The 22570-nt window shown below is 39.9% G+C and overlaps 1 protein-coding gene across 1 annotated transcript in view; it reads right to left on the bottom strand.

Annotated features, from left to right (window-relative positions):
* GCC2 (GRIP and coiled-coil domain containing 2) overlaps nucleotides 1–15078 on the bottom strand; it is a 32019-nt gene extending 16941 nt beyond the window's left edge. Inside the window, exons 1-10 of the mRNA XM_030448600.1 lie at nucleotides 14974–15078; nucleotides 11473–11535; nucleotides 10743–10827; nucleotides 9630–9697; nucleotides 8690–8794; nucleotides 5432–7912; nucleotides 4675–4744; nucleotides 3860–3960; nucleotides 3677–3775; nucleotides 1347–1466 (exon numbers count right to left, since the gene is read on the bottom strand). Coding sequence (XP_030304460.1) covers nucleotides 1347–1466; nucleotides 3677–3775; nucleotides 3860–3960; nucleotides 4675–4744; nucleotides 5432–7912; nucleotides 8690–8794; nucleotides 9630–9697; nucleotides 10743–10827; nucleotides 11473–11535; nucleotides 14974–15078 — 3297 coding nt within the window. The remainder of the gene's footprint in view (nucleotides 1–1346; nucleotides 1467–3676; nucleotides 3776–3859; nucleotides 3961–4674; nucleotides 4745–5431; nucleotides 7913–8689; nucleotides 8795–9629; nucleotides 9698–10742; nucleotides 10828–11472; nucleotides 11536–14973) is intronic.
* Nucleotides 15079–22570: the final 7492 nt, after the last annotated feature.

The raw sequence follows: 22570 nt of genomic DNA, 5'->3' as shown, positions 1-22570 counted from the left end.
ATTCATGTGTGACTTTGACAGATAAGATATTGTCTATATGTGAAAAGCAAACAGCAATGTTCATCCAACTCCCTTACAAACAGCACTATTACAGAAGAGCCTTGTTCACCTTGGTTGTTTTAAACCAGATTAAGAAATAAGCTAAATTAAAGTCACTAGCACAATTTTATTATTTTTGGCAGAGCTTATTGGGCCAGTTTCCTGTGTGATAGCTAGAATTACAAGAAATCTGAAAAAAAAAACCCAATATTTATGCTTTCTGCAAGAATCACCTTCTTCCCACAATAATTTGCAGAGTATCTGCCCAACTTCAGATACAGCTGCTACATTTTTAAATAAAGGATCATTCTATTCATGCCTAAAAAAAGGCTTAACTGCAGTACCACCAAGCCTTCAATGAGATAGTATGAGTACACAGTAAGAACTCCTCCTGTACCTGGACTATTTTTACAATTATTTAAACATTTTTAAACTTAACATCTTCAGCATTTTATCTCTCTGTTAGGCAGATCAGGAATGAATTATAAGTGAAAGCAGTTGCTAATTACCTAAGCAGTGTTTTAATTTACAAAATACTTCATAACAAACATTTTTTCCTAAACTCAGTGCCTGCATATACAACAGAACATATGCTACTATGTCTCATTTCTTCCTGTGCTATTCACTGCTAGCTTCTGTTTATGAGGAATCAGTGGCCAAGGTGGATCTTCAAGGTAACTATGTATGGGTCCTTGGAGTTTAAATCCAAAACCTCAACCCCACTGCAGTTAGCTTTGCAAAAATGTGTCCCACAGCTGTTTAATTACCAGCTTAGACTCTTCGGAATGCCACTACAGTACTCTATAATGCATCCAAAAGTCTCATTCTCGTGAAAGATACAACAAATAGTAATTATTTCAGTATGTTTAAACACTCTGTTGATTAACATTTTGTCTAATAAACACAAGGGAAAAAAAGGACCAGCTTAAAGGTTCCTGTTCTTCATGAGAAGGGTAGGTGTGAAATCAGAGAAATAGTGCAAGTCTGAAACTTTCTTTATATATCTGGTACATTCAGCAGAGTTGTATGTCCAAAGCAAGCCAGAGGTGAATGTCTGTTTTCTGTGTATTGACATGGGGTAAACTGAACCTTTTCTACTGAGAAAGCCAAACATTCTAGGTACAATTACAGGTAAGATACCAGGTGTTGGAAAAAAAGCCCCTGCATTTCAGCACCTCTGCATTTCAATTCACCATCCAAAATGCACTTAGGTTATGAAGCTATCTATGGTAACAATCACTTGAATTTACACTCAGCAGGTAAAATAATTTTTAGTGTAATTACTCAGGCACACATACAGAACTGACCTGCTGGGATGATGCCTGTAGCTGTCTTGTGAGCTCCTCTATCTGATGTTCAAGATTATTTGCTCTGTCTTTTTCAGAATCCAGTTGTTCACCTTGTTTATCATATTCCACCAAAAGATTCTTAACACATACAAACACAAAACCATAATATTTTACAATACAGATTGCATAAGCATATTCTACACCTCAGATGCTAACTTTTTTTCCTAGTATTTCAGCATACAAGTTGTCTTAATGCAACATCAGAAAATATCACAATAACATTTAAGCCATTGCTCCATTACAAACTCTGGGAGAAACACTTTGCAGTTTACAAAATTCTAGAATAAATCAGCTTGGAAGACATCAAGAGGTCTACATTTAACCTCCTGTTTAAAAGCAGGGTCAGTCATATGATCAGACCAGGTTGCTCAGAGCTTTGTACTGCCAAGTATTTCCAAAGACCTGCCTCCAAGGATGGAGATGACATGACACCTCTGGAGAAGCTGTTCCAAAGCTCAACCACCCTCATATAGTAAAAATGTTTACCCATGTATCCAGCTAGAATCTCTAATTTCAGTTTAGGAATACTGCCTCTCATCTTGCACTGCCATTAATAACTTGACTCTACTTCCTTAATAACAATTTTGTAGGTTCTGGAAGGCTGGTATCAGGTCCTCTTCAAGTCTTCTCCAGGCTGAGCAATTCTCTGCCTTATATATCACTTATTCCAGTCCCTCGACTATCCTGCTCAGCTTTCACTGAAGTAAGTTCAGGCTATCAATGTCTTCATTGTATTTGTAGGGAGGAGAAGGACAAGACTGATTGCAATACTCTCCATGATGTCATACAATCATTTAGGTAGGAGAAGACCCAAGATCATTGCGTCCAACCATTAACACTGCCAAGTCCCACTAAACCACATCCCCAAGTGTCACATCTACACATCTTTTAAATATGCCCAGGGATGATAACTCAACCACTTCCACTGGTAGACTGTTCCAGTGCTTGATAACCCTTTTGGTGAAGAACTTCTTTGTAATATCCAATCTAAACCTCCCCTCATACAACTTGAGGCCATTTCCTCTTGTCCTCTCACTAGTTACTGGGAAGAAGACCAACCCTTAGCTCACTACAATCTCCTTTCAGGTAGCTGTACAAAGTGATAAGGTCTCCCCTGAGCTTCCTCTCCTCCAGGCTAAACAACCTCAGTTCCCTCAGTCACTCCTTGTAAGGCTTGGTCTCTACACCTTTCAACTTCATAAGAGCGTGGACCGAAGAGATATAATCACTTCCCTAGACCTACCAGCTATATTACTGTTCTCGAAGTCCAGGATGCTGTGGACAATTCTGGTACTATAACAGAGTTTCTGCATTTCTAGCTCACTCCCTACCAAAATCCTGAAACTCTTTTCAGCAGCAACACAGTTCCCAGCTTGTATCAAGGAGCTTCTTGCTCCCACGTGAAGAACTTTACATCTGCCTTTGTACCATCACCTGCAACTCTGAATGGAATCTCTGCCCTCAAGTCCACTGAGTGTTTACAATTAGTAATTATCAGAGTACTTCATGAATGTGTATACCACCTTCTTCAGGTCTATTAAACAGGACAGGTCTCAGCACAGACTCCATTTGATATTAGCACCCAGTACAAGCCATTAATTGGTACTCTCTGAACCAAACCATGCACCTTTTTAAAATTTATTTTTCGAAGTACTTATTCAGCTGTTTACCAATTTAGATTATCATGTCCTAGTTTGGACACAAGAGTACTGTGCGTACTGTGAGAGAGCATCAAAAGCTTTCCTAAAGTAAAGATAAGTGACATCACTGTTCTCATCTCACCCATAACACCAGCTGCTTTATCATGACAGGCAATCAGATTAATTGGATACAATTTACCCTTGCTGAATCCATGCTGACTGTCCCCAGTCACCAGCTTCTGCTACATGTGCCCAGAGGTGTGCTCCAAGAGGACCCACTGCCAGAGCATTGTCAGTTTATGTCTTTATCACTTAAGAACTTTCTAACTGATCTCAAATATAATGTACTTTGAAAAACTCATAAGGATTTTATGGTTTGGTTGATCAACATGTTGTTTGATGTGTATGATGATAGATATGAAAGGTTTAAAAATACCATCCAGTAGAAAGGATGTACCTTGTTTTCTTCTGACAGCAGCCACACAGTCCTGTTACTAGAACCTTACATTTCTTAATTTGTACTCAACTGCACTGACACAATCATTTTGCCTAACATACTTGTGCAAGTAAATAGCAATATATATTCAGGCTAGGCTTCAAAAGCAAAGTATTTTCTGACAGCTTTTGTAAATACAGTACTACTCTCACCTTATAGCTTTCAGCTCCTTGAATGACATCTTTCATTGAAGCAGACAACTGATCTTTTTCTGATCGAACCAACTCCAATTCTTCCCTCAGAGCCTGTGTCTTATTAAACAGAAACGTGTGTTATTAAAACAGAACTCCCCCCCTGCAGAATGTTCTTTTTGTATAAGGAAGCAGTCAGGGTACCTCTTTTCGGCTGGCATCTAATTCTTTCTTTGCTTTCACAGCAACCACCTTAATTTTATTTAGCTTCTCTCCTTTTTCTGCAGATTCTTTTTCCAGCATTTCTACAAACAAATAAATAAGAAAGTGAAAAAATACACCTTCCCTCTACCTCAAGAAATGAAATGAAATGAAATCAGAACACAAATACCAGCATGACTTGGAATAAAAAATATAAAGCATGGGCAGATGTTGAAATGTTTCATTCATTTAAATATTAAAATTTAATTTGAAGCTAGAACATCCAGCCATACAGACAGCTTAGGGACAATCTTCCCTTGTTTCAGAGATTTCCATTACAGTTAATGGTTAAAAGCCATATTTCTGTCTACTTCTACATACAGCTGTGACAAGTCAGAACCATTTTCTTTTTAATGGGTTGAAATAACTCCAATGAGGCCACTGTTGTTTTGGAAAAGGGTTGTTTTCTTCCCCCTCTTTGGGAATTCTAGGGATTTGTATTGAAACAATTATTTCCCATAGTTTAAAAAAAGAAAAAAAAAAAAAAAAAAAAAGGGTGAAACCCACTGAAACCCACTAGACTGTTCCTAGCCAAATGTACACAGGAATTAAAAAACTAAGAAATATCAAACGATAACTGACTTAAGACTGCTAACACTTTTTTAAATCCCTAGTGGAAGGAATACGAAGTTGCATTGGTATTTACTTCATCACCTTCCTTTGCTTGTAAGAAATATGGGACAGTCACACAGAGAAAGAAAAACTAAATTCAAAAAACCTTTAACTGTTTATATAAGAGAGAATTGAGAGAGAAATACCAATTTTTTCTTGAAGCTCTGCTACTGAAGACTGTTGATCGGTTTTCTCAGTCAATGTCACCATCGAAATCTGCATTATAAACAAAGATACAAGAAATATTACAAAAATTTCTTTGTGTTATCTTTTTTTACCCTATACACCTCAAAAAATGTCAGCTAAAGCTGAGCTGCACCTGTGTTCTTACTATGAAGAAAGTTTTTATGTACAATTTCATATCAGCTTGGTAACTGAAAAGTATACTTAATTTTAAAAGGAAAACATTCCAGCCTTTTAACAGCTGTTTTTTACCCTGTCCAAGGACAAAAAAAAGGGAAACAATTTTTTCTGCAGCTGTTAAGTTTTATATAACCAAGAATCACTATGACCTGAAGTTAGAAATAGCTAAGACAGAACAAGCAGTTTTGTTTGAAGTGGATATCATAGAAAGTTAGGAGTTAGAAATTATGAGGTCAGTAAGTCCATAAAGTTAAATCATCACTTGGAGGGGTATTACTAGGAAGAGAGGGTCAAAAAAACCAAATTCTGTCAAAATAGGACTATGACTGGTTTTGTTTGGTTTTTGTTTCTTTTTTCCCTAGGGAGGAAACAGGGAATTGTGAGGTGCTAGGGAACTCAGAAGCATATGCTTTCTTGAAAGAAAACTCACTTTGAGGCCAAGGAAAAAAGAAAAAAAGAGAGAATTGAAAGTATTTTTTGAACCTTAATTCTGAAGACTTTAGAGGTTTAAGTCTGTATACTTCAATAACAAAATATAACCTTTAGAGAACTCAGTTCGTCTTTCACATTTCTAAGTTCAGTTTCCTTTTGTTCCAGAATGAAATTTAAGTTGCCTTGTTTTTCTGATCCTTTTTGCTGGTCCTGTATTTGGCTTTCATAAGTAGCAAGTTTTTGAGTGATCTCTTTAATATTGGCTAAAAGATCTTGATTTTCAGTCATTGTTTTTTCACTGGCATTCTTCAGCTCCTGGATATCACGCTGGAGCGCTTCTTTTTCAGCCAACACTCCTTCCAATTCTTCTCTTAAGAGATCCTTTTCCTTTTCAAAGTGGTATCTATGTTCTGTGTATTGAGATGCATTTTCTTCCACTAGTCTCTCAACTTCCTGCTGCAAATGAAGAACTTCCTCCTTGTTCTGCACAGCAAGGCACTGCTCTTCTTTTATTTTTGCCAAGCACTCATTTGCCATCTGTAACAAGTCCAGAGAATCATATTCTTCCTGAGCACCTGAAACACTGGATCCCACTTGCTCAAGTAAGTGGCACAGCTGAGTTCTTACAAGGGATCTGTGCGCTTGTTCATCTTCAAGTAATGCTGATACATGGTCTTTTTCTGCAGCCATCAATTGTAGCTTCTTTTCCAAGTTTTCAAATTGCTCTTTCAACACTAGCAAACCATCTTTTTCAGCTGTCATCTTTTTCAGCTCTTGACTTAATTCACCTTTTTCCTGAATTATTTTATTGTTTTCTTCACGAAGAGTATATGCTTCAGAGGAAAGGTTCTCCCTTTCACGCACTAGAGATTCAATCTGGTTTTCCAGTAGATCTAGTGTTTGAACATTTTCACTCTTCCTAGTTAAAGCTTCATTCAGTCTTTCTGTTAATTCCTCCACCTTTTTCTTCAGGTCACTATTGTCCTGGTTAGCAACATTTACCTCTTGCTGAAGTTCTTTAACTTTTCCTTCTTCTCGCATGCATCTTTCCTGAAGTGTTTCTCTCTCTTCACTCAAACATTTTACTTGGTTTAAGATCTCCTTGTTTTGATCAGTAAGAGCAATGATCTTGTCTTCCAGTTCTTTCATAGCAGTCTCTTTTTGGTCCATGGAGCTTGTTATAGTGTTATTCTCCTCCTGAAGACTAACAATTTTACATTTAAGTTCTTCTAACTCTAGCTGGTTAGCTGACAACTTCTCTGTTTCTTTCTGGAGGCGATTCACAGTTTCAAGAAGAACATCCTTTTCATTGAAAGCAGCCCGGAGTTTTTGTTGCAATTCGCTGACGTCAGAAGCTTGCTGTTGTCTCATTGATTCTAACTCCTGGCTGATTTTTCCAGCAGATTCCCCTAACTCAGTCTGTAGAGTTTCCATTGTTTCTCTCAGGCTGTTGTAATTGGACACTGCTTCTTCTTTCTCCTGAGTTAGCGTTTCAAGTTGTTCTCGAAGTTCCTGAATTTCAAAAACTAATGCTACCTTTTCTTTTTCAGAATCTGATAATAACGTTTCATTTAGTTCTGAAATTTCTCTCTGATGTTGCTCTTTCAGTGTTTCAGTCTCTATCTTATGTGCTTTTATAGCAGTTTCACAGTGCTGCCTTGCTGCTTGAAGCTCTGATTTTAGTTTTTCAATTACACAACAGTAATCTTCTTTACTAAGCTGCAATTCATTTATCTTAAAATCCAAGTCTTCCCGCTCATGAAAATACTCATCCTTTACACGATGCATTTCCTCTTCCAGTTTTAGTTTAACATTACTCATGTAAGTTAACTCATCTTTTAATATACTATGTTGGGATTGGAGCTCTTCCAAACTATGCTCCAGATGCCTGATCTTTTCTTCCATTTTTGCTTCTACACAAAGCTCTTCTTGTGTATCTACAATATCCATTTTGTTTCCCACATTTTTATTCAAGACTTCTCTCAACTGAGCCAAGTCATATTCACGCTGGTCAGTATGAGCACACATCTCATCCTTTGCCTTTTTTTCTCTTATTAATCTCTCTTCTGCCAAACTGTGCTGTAACTGATTTATCTGATTTTGCTTTTCTTCATTTTCTTTAGATGATAGCTCAATCCGATGCATCAGCTCTGACACCTCTTCCTGATGGGCACTTTTTAATTTTTTCAGCTCTTCATTCAGATTTTTTATTTCATTATGGTAAGACTGGGAGTTGCTGTCAATAGTTTCTTGTAAATTTGCCACTTCTTTGCTTTTGTCATCATTCACAGTTTCCAGCTGCTTGCTCAAACAGAGAATTTGCTCCTCATAAGTAGATTTAATTCTTTGGACATCATCTTGCAATCTTTTTACTTCTTTTTGACTATCACTATGACATTCAACCTGTTCCACCAGCTCCATCTGTTTCTTCACTTGTTCCTCTAATTCTGTTTTCAGCTTTGTTAATTCCTCATTATGTTTGCATTGTGCATTTGCTAATTCACTCTTTAGAGCTCTTATTTCTTCCAGACAGTCAATACTCGTTTGCTCCAGTTGCTTCTGCAATTCTTCAGTCTTAGCCACTGCATCCTAATAAAATAAGCAAATTATTAAATACTGGTAATTCAGCACACAAAATTTCCAAATAAATAGTTTATAATAATTGTTTATAATTATATAATTGTTTACAATTATTGTTTATAATAATTACAAGATTTAGGAACCCTCAATTAAAAAACTACAGCGTTTTTAAAACACCTATGATGACAACTCACTTCAGAAGATGCTGCAGAGAATACCAAAACATTTACAGAATGAGAAAGGAAAACTAAGTTTTAAATCACATTTACCACCATAATTTCACAAAATGGTCATGACAGACTTCAGCTTTAGCAGCTATTCTGGTAATGTATTACAGACCAAATTACTTCTAGTGTATCCAGTTCAAGTATTTGAATACAGCAATGCTCATCAATTGCAAGCAAATCACTCTTCACAGATAAAGTGATATAAAACAGTTGTGGCTGACAGGCTCCTCCCTGAGAATATCTGAATACAAACCTCCTACAACCCATGGAAAAACAGAGCTGACTGATGGAACCCATCACATATGTAGGCTACTAATGCAGACTGTTCTTTGTGAACAGCTGTGCATCTATCTGGTGCATCTCTATTTATTGTTAGTCCTACAAAACCATAAATTAAAGGGTACAGAGAAAATATGCTTCAAATATTGAAGCCTTTTTAAAGGTAAAGCACAACACAGATAAGTGAAGAAAAACATTAAAATCAGAGTGAAATATACAACAAGCAAAACTAGAAAATAAATGTAATTCTGATTTTTTTTAGTAACGGTCATTTCAGTACCTCTGCTTCTTGCTTTCTTTGAGTGTTCTCTTTTTTCAGAGCAATGCACTGCTGCTGACTTTCAGCTTTTTCCAGAAGCACAACATCCAGTCTTTCTGTGAGAGCCTAATTTTAAGGGAGAAAGATCACTGAAAGAAGTGGTTTTGTTGTTTGTTTTTTTTTAACAATAGAAGCCTGAGTGATTTTTTGAAAACTGTAGGAACTCACAGTCATGGTCATGACTTTTTTTTTCAATTAAACAGATCAAGTGATTTGAAAAGTTACTTTTAGCCCAAGTACGACAGATATGGAATAGGTAAATTATAACAATGATGTTGGATGATAGATTCTGTTCAAAATCGTATCAGATAATTTTTATCACCAGGTGGTGGAGGTGGAGAGCAGCTGCACCTCAACAGAAAAGAAATCTCCATCCATATTATTAAAAACAATTTTCAAGTTGATAAAATCCTTCAATTTCACAAGCAGTCTATGACCCTTACTTTGAGAAAAACAGATGCTCTTGCCACTTAGAAAAAAAAACAGTTACTTGCCTAAAAGCATTTATTGGGATATACAACTTTAACTAGTGTTTCTGATCTCATCAAATGACTGCCTCAGAAGTTCTTTAAATGGCTGAAGTCTTTCCTCAGTGGTCACTTTAAAATAAGCAAAAGCTTGTCTAACTGGCTTAAAGCTGGTTACCACACAGGAAAAAAAACAAATCTTGAAACAGTACTAGTCTGTACTGTTCCTCACAGAACTAGTATTGTTTTCTGAGAGTGGGAGTAAGGATGTGGGGGGAGGAGAAAAAAAGAGATTTTAGGAAGTGTCTTGAATTCCCAAAATTTATTACATTCAATTTGAATAACAGTTTAAAAACTAGTTTGTATTTACAAGATTATTCTGTAGATTTAGATAACATTATGTAATACCTTAGAAACCCACTATGTGTTCCTACCTGAATAATATCATCAGCTCCTCCAGTAGCTGCTTTAGATCTGAGCTCTTCAATTTCTTTCTCTAGTTCTTAAAAAGTAAAGAAATTTCACAGCATGAATTGATGTTCCATCACAGTAGCAAGTTACTAGTAAATCCAGTGCCTAACAACACTCCTAATCAATCAGAGATCCCTTTTACTTCATTGTTTTTCTTCACTGCTGAATGATAGAGAGGCTTAACGGAAAGAGAACAAACATTTAGTACTACGTCTCCTGTCCTGACAATTAGCATGGCCTCCTGAGGAAGGAAAGCTTCCTTATTTGGATGGAGGGACAACAATTCTTCTGATGATTGTTTTACCTTCTATTTCATGTTCAATTTAAGCCAGAGAAAAGAGATTCAGTTCCTATTGGTTCTCTAAAAATAGGCAGCAGGTAGAAGAATATTTTATGAGTAACCCCACTAAGAAATGCCTAGTGCAGCCCATCCCTACTGTTAGTGTTTCACTGGGCAGCTACCAGCATGAGCATAAGTAACTCCAAACAAGGAGAAGTGACATCGGTCCAAGTAGTGGGCCACTGGATGAAAAGGGAAAACAGAGAGGAGAGGGACAGTGCATGAGAGTGCAGATCTACACATGATACTTTTAGGTGATTAACACAAAATTTTGTTTGGTATATTTTGCAATTTCTTGTTAAAGAAGCAAAAGTTCTATTAAAAAGTAGTTAACTGCTTTAAAGAAGCCATTGCACAGTATACTAGTTAGGTAAAATCAAAGCTATTGCCTCTCCCATCTGCTTCCCAAAAAGCAACAGGTATCCCTGCAACTGATACAGGGAACAGACAATGTCAAAACCTACTCCAACTCTTACACATATTGCATTGTTCTACCACACCATACTGCCAGATTAAAAGTAATACCTGACAAAAGCAATGCTTCTTTTTCTTCCCTTCTTTGCTCTACGGACTTCAGTCCTTATCCTCCCACATAAAATAGTGACAAAACAGAAAAAAAAATCTAGGATATTTGCCTAGAATTCAAACCTACCTAGCAAAAAATATTAGTGATATTAGCAAAGATCAGATAGTGCCAAGCATTAAGGCAGAAACTGTTCTCTTTCCAGTAAGGTACCTGTACATCTTGACTTCACTTTCTGTATAAGCATCACTTGCTTTTTTGCAAACTTGATGAGATCTTCTTTGGGCAACATGTCCAGCTGTAAAACAGTACATATTAGAGAAGCCAGCTTCCTCGAACTCAGAGGTAAACAGAAAACATAGCATTTTAGCACCTGACTTGCAAGAAGCTAAATTTTAGGACAAGAAACTGTCTTACCACACAGTTTCAAGAACAGTAACAGTCCAATTTATTAATGTTCTGTTAGCCAACTCTGATATTTTCAGCACAGTAATAGAAACTATTCGTAATTCTGTACTTTTCCAAAATCATTCCAGAGCACACAACTGGGCAGTACCAGTTAGAACGGAAACTTCAGCTGGGAAGGGTTATATTTCAGTAATATAATATGACTAATGTTTTGAAAATAGCATGTTGACCTAATATTGACATTGTTTAAATTTACTGCCAACATATGCAAGGAAGTATTCTATAAGAAACAGACTACTGCCAAAGCTGGATGCTACTATTATTTTATCAAATATTACAACAGGAAGTGAAATAGGAAACTTTGTCCCCCTTATGTTTTCCAGAACACCTTAGCCTAGTGTTCCTAAGTAACTTTTTCAATAAGTCCAGAAACAGGAGATTGTTTAAAAATACCTTCATATTAGTCACAGGTTGTATGCTAAGCTGTAACCCTTTCTAAGATTGCTATTCAAACAGATTTGTGACAACTGCTTACCTTTGATTTCCCTGATCCTGGTGTAACAGAAGACGCCACCATCTCTTGTCCAGCATCTTGAACCTACAGCAAAATAAAGCACAGTCTGTAGTAACTGGACTTTTTAATGCAAAACTACCAAAGGAACCAATTGAAAGCCTAAAAGCACTGGGAATAAACAAATACAGTGAGAGCTCAAGAAAAAAAAATAATTTAGGACTACTTGGAAGGGTAATTGAAAAAAACTGATAAAGATCTATCTGGGTAAGTGCAATACAACAGAATAGAAAACTCCTGACTTCTAAACCTAAACAGTACGATCTTATGATTCTGTTACTCAGACATCTAGAGTTGATATACAACTGAAAACATTTTATTTACAAGAGGTTACACAGGCATAACTCACTATCTTGTTCTTAAATAAAAAACCCAAAACATTTAGTAGGCATAAAACAACCATCTTGTAGGGGAGTAGAAGTTAAATCAAAATTTGGGAACTTTTTAAGGACACAGGAGCCTCAACTTTTTTTTCCTTTCTTAAACACACTTGTTATGGCTAGAGTTGTTGGCCTAACAAATCTATTTGAAAAGATTGCCAAGTCCAGGCTCTTTATAAAAAAATGTAACCCTTTCCACCCCTTTTTTTAAAAAAAACCCAACAGCACTTTAATTGCTGGCACTTGAATTTCCAATGTATTTTAAAAGGCCCTGCAAATCCTGGACTCCCTGTTCCTAACACACATGCATAAAGCCATCTACTGTAAAGCTCCACAGACCAAATCTGGCAGACTCTGTATTACTTTACTGTGGTTTATATGAGATGAACTTGCCTACGCTGGACAACATGAAGAAACATACTGAACTAAAATGGGGCAAAGGAAACCAGAACAGGCACGTCCAACACATTAAGGGTAGCATTTCCAAGCTTTGACCTTCACTCTGCTCTTTCCTTCATACTATCACACGTGTGTAAAAGTTAAGAAGCATACATATAAATATTTGTATTTTTATATATAGAAGTGCTTGCATATGTATGTATGCATGCAAACATACATTCAATTTTATTTTGCTATGTTCTTCATTCTGAGAAAACCTCCTCATAAAAGAAATGAAGGAAAAAACCCAAACCTAGATCTAAACACTACTAGAATGGAGAATCATTAACAATTTAAGAGACAGCAGCTGATACAGATAATAAGAAAGGCCATCATTAGACATTAATTCAACTACAGAGCAGGGACAGAGGCAGATAGTTCTCTCTCTCTCCCCCAGGAGAGGCTGCATCTGGAATATTGTATTCTGGGCCCCTCAGTTCCAGAAGGACAGGGAACTGCTTGAGAGAGTCCTGCACAGAGCCACAAAGATGACGAAGAGAATGGAACATCTCCCTTATGAGGAAAGGCTGAGGGAGCTGGGGCTCTTCTGCTTGGAGGAGACTGAGGGGTGACCTCATTAATGTTTATAAATATGTAAAGGGTGAATGTGAGAATAATGGAGCCAGGCTCTTCTCAGTGATGACCAATGATAGGACAAGGGGTAATGGATGCAAGTTGGAGCACAGGAGGTTCTGTGTAAACATAAAAAAAAAAGCTTTTTTCACCGTGAGGATGACAGAACACCTGAACAGGCTGCTCAGAAGAGGTTGTAGGGTCTCCTTCTCTGCAGACACTCAAAACCCACCTGGAAGTGTTCCTGTATGACCTACATTAGGTGATCCTGCTCTGGCAGAGGGGTTGGACTAGATGATCTCTCAAGATCCCTTCCAACCCCTAACATTCTGTGATTCTGTCACCTCCATATCACACAGGTCAGGTTTTTTTTAGATAGCAAAAGCAAACTTATCAGAAGATAACGTGTTTGTTAAACGTAAAAACATTAAAAAAAAACACTATGAAATTTCAATTTCAGACTTTCTTCATACACTAAACTTCATCAACGCCTACATCCTTAATATTTCAGCACTGCAACTAGCAAAACACTTACTACAAGCAGCATTCTTACAGTGTAATTATGTACAACAAAGTGCATGTGCTGTTTAGAAAATGATAGCACATGTCTCTCCAGACTACAGTAAGGTCAGCTGAACACCTTACTTTCACTGTCCTTTAAACGAATATGCAAAGAGGAAGAATCATTTAAGACACTGACTCCAGTTTTGCTGTTCTAGTAACAGAAACCAGAAGCTGTTCATGTGGACTGATTCATGTGTTTGAATTGGAAAAGTAACAAGGAAGCTGAGTTACTAAAACCCCTTAACTTTTCAGCAATCAGTTGCATCCAAGCAGTGCACCAGCAGATGGTAAGTACACTTCTAAGCACAATCCTGAATCCTGCAAAGATTCTCAAGTTTCTATAGCACCGCTCTGAAACTGGGGTACACTTCCATCCTTTACTCGTATAATTGATTTTTTTTAAAAAACTACTTCACCTACACTAAGGTGCTCCAAACCACAGTTTAACATGTTCCGTGCATTTTAATTACTATCTATCCCTTACTTTTTCTTTTTTAGAAAGTCTGACATATAGATGCAACACATTCATTAGACTGACGTGTGGCAATAGTGACCATTGTGAAGTGATTTTCTGAGGAGTGTGCACCTTTTAGACATCACCAACTCACATCAAATTAACTTAAACCGCAACTTGAGTTGTGATCACTTCAGCAGAGGCTCAGAAACTACCAGGAGAGCTAATTTACTGTATGAATTTTAAACTCTTCAATGTTGTCTTTGGATTTGCCTTGGTGGTTACAAAAGCTACACCAGATACATACACTTCAGTGACTTTATTTGCAGCTGTTGGCCAGTGTTTCATAATACTATTAACACATCAGATCATCTAAGTAGAAAAAGAATGCTTGTTCACACATGAGCAGTTTGAAAGGGTAACCACTGAACACATTCCCTGTAAGCCATGACTGCTTGTTCCCTTGACTCAGCACTGGCTGTTCTTCCCCCTACAAGCAGGATGACATCCCAACCTTCTACCAGGAGGCCCTAAACCACCCTTGAAGTCCGCACGGGCGCTCACACTGCCGCAGGGCGAAAAACAGATCACCCATTTCCAACCCCCACACAGACACGGCGCGGCAGGCCCCGCGCCGCACACCCCCAGCCCCCATCAGAGCGGCAGCCCACGGGTGCTACGACACCCCCGGGGGAAGGCGGAGAGGAGGCGAACGGGTGCTCAGCGGGCCCTGAGGCGAGCGGCGCCGCCGGCCAGGCAAGACAGCCCCGGGCGCTGCCAGCCACCCACCAACGGCCGCCAACGACCACCAACGGCCGCCGGGGGCGTGCACGATGGCGGCTGGGGGAGAGGGGGAAAGGAGAGAGGGGGTGACGTGTGCGGGCCTTGCGGGAGGGGCAGGAGGCTGGCGCGCAGCCCAAGGTCACGCATCCCCCCCCGCTCTCACTTCCGCGATGGACTCCCCCGAACAGCTCCGCACCAACCCCCTAACCACCCCCTCTACCCCCCCCCCCCCCCCCGGCTTCCCTTCTCCAGCCGCGCCGCCTGCCCCGTTACCTCCATGGCGGAGCCGGTTGGCTGCAGGGGCGGGGAGATCGCGGCGGCACCGCAGCCGCTGTCACCGCCGTTACATCCTCCCCAACCCACTTCCGCCTCCGTCATCCCCGCACGCCCGGTCACGCAGCGCAGCGCAGCCCCTCCCCGAACCGGCCTGAGGAGGGGAGAACCGGGCGGGACACGCCCCCAGCACGTGGCGCCGGCAGTTTCAAGCCTGAGTGGCGCGTGGGGTGCGGGTGGGTGGGTGTTTGTCCCTATGGAGCTGATGTCGCTTGACGGGGTTTCTGCTGTGGCCGTGCTGGTTCGGCGGCACATCCGGCCTGAACAGGGGGCTGAAGGCAGGAGGTGTAGGTAGCGAGACCGCCCGCACGCTCTGTCCGTCTGATACAAAGTAGCACAGGGGATGGGAAACGGCCGCAACGCGACTGCAACCCGGTCTTTCCTGTTCTGAAGGGCTCCGAGGGGTGGGCGCTGCTGCCGGGGCACCTAAAAGTGTGCGTGTGTGTGTGTGTGTGTGTGTGGGCGGCTGTTTTTAGGCAAACCTGGCTCTCTGTCACCTTGAGGAGGGTATGTGCTCAGACAGATACTGAAGGATTTAGGGGACAGAGTGGCTGAGAGCAGCCAGGCAGAAAGGGACCTGGGAGTCTGGATTGACAGGAAGCTGAACATGAGCCAGCAGTGTGCCCAGGTGGCCAAGAAAGCCAATGGCATCCTGGGCTGGCCCAGGAACAGCGTGGCCAGCAGGTCCAGGGAAGGGATTCTGCCCATGTGCTCAGCCCTGGTGAGGCCACAGCTTGAGTCCTGTGTCCAGTTCTGGGCCCCTCAGCCCCTCAGGAAGGAGATCGAGGTGCTGGAACAGGTCCAGAGAAGAGCAAGGAGGCTGTGAAGGGATCCAGCACAAGTCCTGTGAGGAAGGGCTGAGGGAGCTGGGGGTGTTCAGCCTGGAGAAGAGGAGGCTCACGGGAGACCTCATCACTCTCTACAACTCCCTGAAAGGAGGGGGTAGCTAGGGGGGGTCGATTTCTTCTCCCAGGCAACTCTCAGCAAGACAAGAGGGCATGGTCTTAAGTTGTGCCAGGGGAGGTTTAGGTTGGATATTAGAAAGAATTTCTTTACGGAGAGGGTGATCAGGCATTGGAATGGGCTGCCCAGGGAAGTAGTGGATTCTCCGTTCCTGGAGATATTTAAAAAGAGACTGGATGTGGCACTCAGTGTCATGGTCTGGTAACCGGAAGGGTAGTGGATCAAGGGTTGGACTTGATGATCTCAGAGGTCCCTTCCAACCCAGCCAATTCTATGATTCTATGAATCTGTGGTCTCACTGGAAGCAGAGTGATCATTTGTCAAAGGTCAGCCATGAAGGAGCATACCAGTCCTTCAAAATGCACCGGGTATTGTGCCTTGTAGTTGTGTTAATGTGCCATTTTTATGGCTATTTAGATAGGTGTTTAAGGGTAGAAATACCTACTTCAAAATGTGCAGATTTTTTATTGTGATCTTGCAGGTACTTTGATAGTGCCTGAATTAGTGTTGACATTTCATTATAAGTAATTGGTGTATTAATCTATTTACAGCTCACTGGAGAAATACTGAATAACTGAATTAATTATGGTGTCATGAGAGAATATCCATTATTTTAATAAAAAGAGTGTCGTATTCATCAAAATGTTGCTCTCTGAATAGTAATTTGTATTTTTCCAAGTCTGCTTATTGTCAGTCTTTCAAAATTAAAATGACAAATCATGGCAACAGGCAGAAAGAAATTGCTTCCTTTTTTCCCCCTCCCCCTCCGCATGCATTACTATACATTATATATAGTATATTTTAATACCTGCAGGTACACAACTGCAGCAGGAGAAAATGGTTCCATGCTCTTACAAGGGATGCTTGCAAAGAAGACCTCTCTAACCAAACCACAAGAAGTTGGTTTTCCATTACTTCTCTTCTTACACTTTTTAGAAGCCCCACAGGGTGCTAAACTGATTAAATCTTCCTTACCCCACCCTCTTTAGCAGACTCTGAAATGGAGACCTACGCCTGCACTGCTGTGCTCTAACATGGGGGTTTTGCACAGCTTCAAGAAGAGCCTTTCTAGATAGAGCCCTTCCACTAACATCCTGTGGCAAAAGCTTTTCACCCTAAACTGTGCTGTCCTGTCTTGTCCTTCCAGTCTCCAGTTATGTTGGACATCTGGAGAGAACACTATAGGAAAGCTGCTTTTTAATTTTTATTAAAAAAACCCAAACCAACAAACAACAAAAAAACCCCAACAAAAACAAAGTTTCGTGTAATTTTTTTCTTTCCTCCTATCCCCCCAAAAACACATATTGTGATCCCACTCTTGGTTCATCTCAGTATTCTGTGAGGAAATTGATTTTGGAGGCTGTCCAAGGCAGATACACAAAGGGTTTTCAGGTGTATGTGTACAGAAGACAGTGAGCTACCAGCGGCTCATTCAGCAGGGGCTTTCTGAAGACTGATCCTGTCTGGAGAGCATGCAGTCCTGGAGAGAGCTCCCTGCTCCTCTGGGCTACGTATTTGACAGTGACAGACAGTTCTACCCTTCCACCCCCATTCATTTAGGGAAACAGAATTTAGGTGTAATATACAAACAGGAGCGTCTTGGCAGTCTTTCATTCTGGTCTTGAATTGCAAAGCATCCTGATGAGTGAATGGTCGAAGCGTTAAGGAAGTTTCTAGAATAACAAGAAGAAAAAAGGTTGAGGACTTTTGGGTGTTGGTCACAGAATCAGAGAATTGTCATGGTTGGAAAAGACCTCTAAGATCACATTCAGCCTTCGATATTTCCCCCAGTAAAATAAGTAAAATATATTTATGAATATATCACAATGCCCCTAGACCATGTCCCGAAATGCCTCATCTACACGGTTTTAAAATACTTCCAGGGATGGTGATTCCACCACCTCCATGGGCAGCCCATTCTAACTTCTCTCAGTAAGGAAATTCTTCCTCATACCAGTCTAAACCTCCGCTGGTGCAACTTCAGCCCATTTCCTCCAGTCCTATCATTATTTACTTGTGAGAGGAGGCCAACACCCACCTCTCTACAACCTCCTTCAAGGTAGTTGTAGAGAGCAATATGGTCTCCTCTCAGCCTGTTACAATAAAGTACAAGTTGCTCCATATTTTGTGGGGAAAATATGTTTATTTGCACCTTCAATAATCTTACATAATTTTCTTAAATTCTTTATGAGTTATATGCCCTACCTATCCAGAAGGAGCCAGTAACATGATATGTATTGCATGCAAGTAATCTAAGACAAGTGAGCAAAACAAGAATAATTTGTGTGCTCCAAATATTTTACAATTTTATTATCTTTGTAAAAGATAATGAGTTTGTCTTATTAACTAGCATTGTTTATGCAAAGCAAGATTACCAAGACATTTACCAGATGTGTTGGGACAGAGCATAACAAACTTTAAATTCCATTCACTGAGAAGCTGAGTTCCAAAAGACTGTAATTAACCCATACATCAAGGCAGGGTACAAATTCTTGTTCACTATCTTTTGACTTATTAGACCTGTAAGAATTTTCTGAAGAGCACGGAATGAAAAAATTCCTGTAATTCTGCAACTATGGAATGTGTTTCCAGCACACAAGAGTTGATGCTTCAAATACTTGCCACAGTAGAATCTGCCTTTCCAAAAGTTTCTGTAGGTCATGACCTCTTTTGTTTGTGAACCATGCCAGTCAGCATTCTTGCTTTGGGCTACTTTTAGGGCTTTTCTCCATGCCAAATCAGCGTAAAGGAAGGCAGGGTATGCATTTACAGCATGTTAACTATTCTCCTTTGGAAACTTAAAATATTCTCTCTGCCCTGTGCAAATGAACTGTAAATCATTTGCCCGTCTATGGCCATTTTATTGGGTTGGTTTTGGGTTCAGTACATTCTAACTGGAGTGGAATGTTAAAGGCTATAGAAAAAGTTAAGAAAGCGTTAAAGAGGAGGCTAATCTGAATGCTTATATGAGTAAGTAGGATGCAAGGGCAGAACTATCCTATGTTTTTATGTCAAAACTAGTTTGTGTGTGAAATATTTGGTTAGGTACTGAGAAATTGTATATGTATTCTTTAATTCTGGTCTTTAATTACAATAGGAAACAGAAAGGGAAGAAACTTGGTGTTCTGTTACTTGTCGGCATACCCCACCAAGACTGTTGAAAGAGAAGTGTGAAACTGAAACAAGGAAACTATCATTTTGTTTGAGCTGGCAGGGTTGGGCCTCCCTAAGGCCCAACTATTCCATTGTTAACAGGACATGAAAGCCCCATTAACCACACAGAGATAGCAGCAGAGAGTGAGGAGTTATAGGTACAGTAACAAGTTACTGCAAATCATGAGGCCCACTAATAACATTTTAAAAACTATTAGTTTAGATGTCTAGCCTAAGACTCTACCCATGCCTATATTGCCAGTACCAAAGCAGGACTCAGTGGGGCTTGCTTTTGACATAATCCCTCTGTCTCTGGGGTCATGGTAGGTGGCTCTATTTCAACTGTGAGCCTCCACACAGTCCTAAAGGGGTCCTACACTGCTAATAAATAACAACTTGCAGCAGGCTATGCCAAAGCCTTTTTTGCAAAATAATCCAAGAGTAATTTGCCTCTTCAACATGAACCACAGGACACTGCTGTGTGGCAGCATTCCTGATCCACCTACACAGTGGATTGGTCTGGAGGGCAAGTGGAGCCTTTGTATCCAGCCTAAGCCCACGGCTTTAGGTCTGGCAGCAGTTTGGTTGCATCCTATGAGTATGAAGGGTTTAACTTTCTCTCTCAGTGTGCCTCTAGTTCACCTACAGTCTACAATGGGTCAGGGCTTGCATCACTCATTGAGGATGTTTGTGATATGGAAGTTTCTGTCCAGGCTTGAAATATAATGTTAACACACCTCTGGTGGATTCCAGATTTAATAATTAACCTTGTTGTAAAGATAAGGCTCTTTGTGATTGTGTTGACATAAATCATTATGAAAAACATGTAGCATATATTATGGGGTAGGATACCCATATCCTGTATGGACAGGACAAATGACACAAGAACTCTTTCCCATTTATGGTCTGTTTCCTAACTGGAGAAACACTGACTTTCAATCCAAGCCTGAAGCAGATTATTTACAGTAAAATAAGAGAAAAGAAAAGCAGTGTCTATCTGTGCTTAAATGCTAGCTAAGAACAGCTCCCTTCCCTTTGTCTATCTTTATTGTTGTGAAACTTGGTGCTTCTTCCACTCTGTTTTTATAATGGTTACATTCCACGTGAAATGGTTCCCTTAGTTGCTAGTCAGACAAGCTGAAGGATGATTGTGACTACCCTAGAATTAACATAGCAGTTCCTGTTAAAAAGTCTGTATTGAAGCTGGAATCTTGTCATTCCTCTGGGGGGATTTGTTTTGGTTGTTGTTAATGCAGAACTACAAACAGGCATGGAAACAGTCAACATTTATTTATCAACATTGATATTCAAAAATTTGTTAGAGATCAATAACAAAGTTTCTCAAATATCAAAACTCTGCAGGTGCACTTCATTGTAAAAGAAGGGACATGAAGCACTGAAGATATTGCACCTGTGTAAGAAAATTGGTAAAGTCATGCATCTGTGTGACTGGATGAAAATAAAAGCAGAGATGTATATTCAGGCCATACGTCTCATAGAGCTTTCTATGGAGCTCTATCACCAATGTAAACAAACCCACTTGTTTGTACCAGAAGCTTGACAATATTTTGCATTTATGTGAACTAATTCAGCTGAACATGTACAGTCTCATTCTTCAGGTGCTCGTTGGTTTACATTATGCAAAAATAAATCAAACCTCTTATCAACTTACTATTAGTCAACAAGCTCTGTATGCAAACAACTTTAAGCTCTTCTCTACACAACAACTGATAAAACTAAAGGACTGCACTCTGACATGTGCTGATTCTTATCTGCTTTTCAGATCTGTTTTTCAGATCAGCTGAGTTGTAGCTGGGTCAAGAGTTACCTAAGTCAGTGAGAGCAAAGGTGACTTTCCCAATGTGGTACGAGCCCCTTGTTCTATGGTGCCTCTACCCTTGCAGTGACTGTGTAGCTCCCTTTCAGACCAGGCTTCATCCACCATCAGCATTTAGCACTTCTGACAGATTCAGATATTTCAAAGGAGGAGCAAATCAGTCATCTGAGTGACCTTTTGTGCAGCACCACTTATAAAATGTCACCAAGCAGCTGAGTTAAGCATGTTTTCCATTTACTGATGGCTCTTATGACACTGAATGAGGATTAGATTGACAAACTGAGCTGACTCATGTGGTTTCAAGGAGCAACCTAAGAGGATGAAAACTTGTCAGACAGCAGGCAACACCTTTTCCTCATACTGGCAATAGTAAGATAGCAAATCAGTAATCATAAACAAAAACCAAAGAAGTAGCAGAAATCTCCCCAGACTGATAGTTAGCCTTGCTGTGATGAACAGCAGCACCTCTGCCAGATTGTTTTTTCCTCAGATAGTGGGTTTACTGAGACATTCTTTGTGGACAGGACCTTTAGGTCTGTTGATCTAAAGCCCTTCAATTGCCTAGGTTTACACTAGTGTAGCAGAGGGATGTTTCTGGTCTCAGTGTTACCTGCAGGTTTTGGGGGAAACTCAATGGGTCAGAAATGGACAATATAACTGCTACATTTAACAAGAAGCTTTTAGTTTGTTTTCAAACTTGAGGGAAGATACTGCTGGCTTTTAGAAAAATACATTCATTTAAGATATATGGATTAAATTGGCAGCCTGAAATGGACTGTGTATGTTGACAGCTCCTATTGCTAAGTCCTTGGAATTCTCCACAGGTCAAGGAGAAAACAGTCACAGCAAACATTTTCTGTGTTAAATTAGACTAAAGTAGACTAAATGAGACTAAGAGAGCTTTTGTTCTCCAGCTGCTGTCAGCTATGTTCTTTTCCCTGTGACATTTAGCATGCGAACCCAGTTAAACAGGAACACATTGGGTCTTTTTGTGTGTGTGCCAGCCTCAATGGTGGCACTTTAAAACCAAAAAGTGGACTGGTAACAGTTGTCTATAATTACATGGGCTACAAATTGCTTTAGTTAATTTCCTTCAAGCTCAAAGCATGGCTATAGTGCTGGTACTAATGCTAAAGCAGAACTGGTCTTTATTTGATAATACTGACCAGGCCCTATTGCAACTAAGAGCCCTCCAATGGGATGGTTGGTTAATAGTAGAAGAGTGAAAGAAGGGAGGATGTAATAACATGACATGTCTGACAAACTGACTCTTGACCAGGTCTGTAACAATTTTCAGAATTCTCCTAAGGTTAATAGAAGATTATGCTATCCATTCCAAAAGGCAACACTGAGAAAACCTTGTCTTGATGCAGTAGGAGGTAGTGCTTCCACAACTGGATACACGCCTCTACGTAGCCCTTCTGCAAGTTTTATCAAATGAAGTAATGGGTGTTTGGTTTTTTTTTTAAATATTGCTTTCCTCTCAATGGCATGTCTAATGTCCAGCTTAAAATCAGAGAAAAAGAAAATAATTCTTCTTTCTGTGCTTCTATTGCTCTGTTTATACCAGACCGCCTTTAAATT

The sequence above is a fragment of the Calypte anna genome, chromosome 1 (assembly GCF_003957555.1).
Source record: "Calypte anna isolate BGI_N300 chromosome 1, bCalAnn1_v1.p, whole genome shotgun sequence".
Taxonomy (NCBI): Eukaryota; Metazoa; Chordata; class Aves; order Apodiformes; family Trochilidae; genus Calypte; species Calypte anna.
Note: the sequence above shows the minus strand (reverse complement) of the source record. Positions and strands in the feature narration are given on the sequence as shown.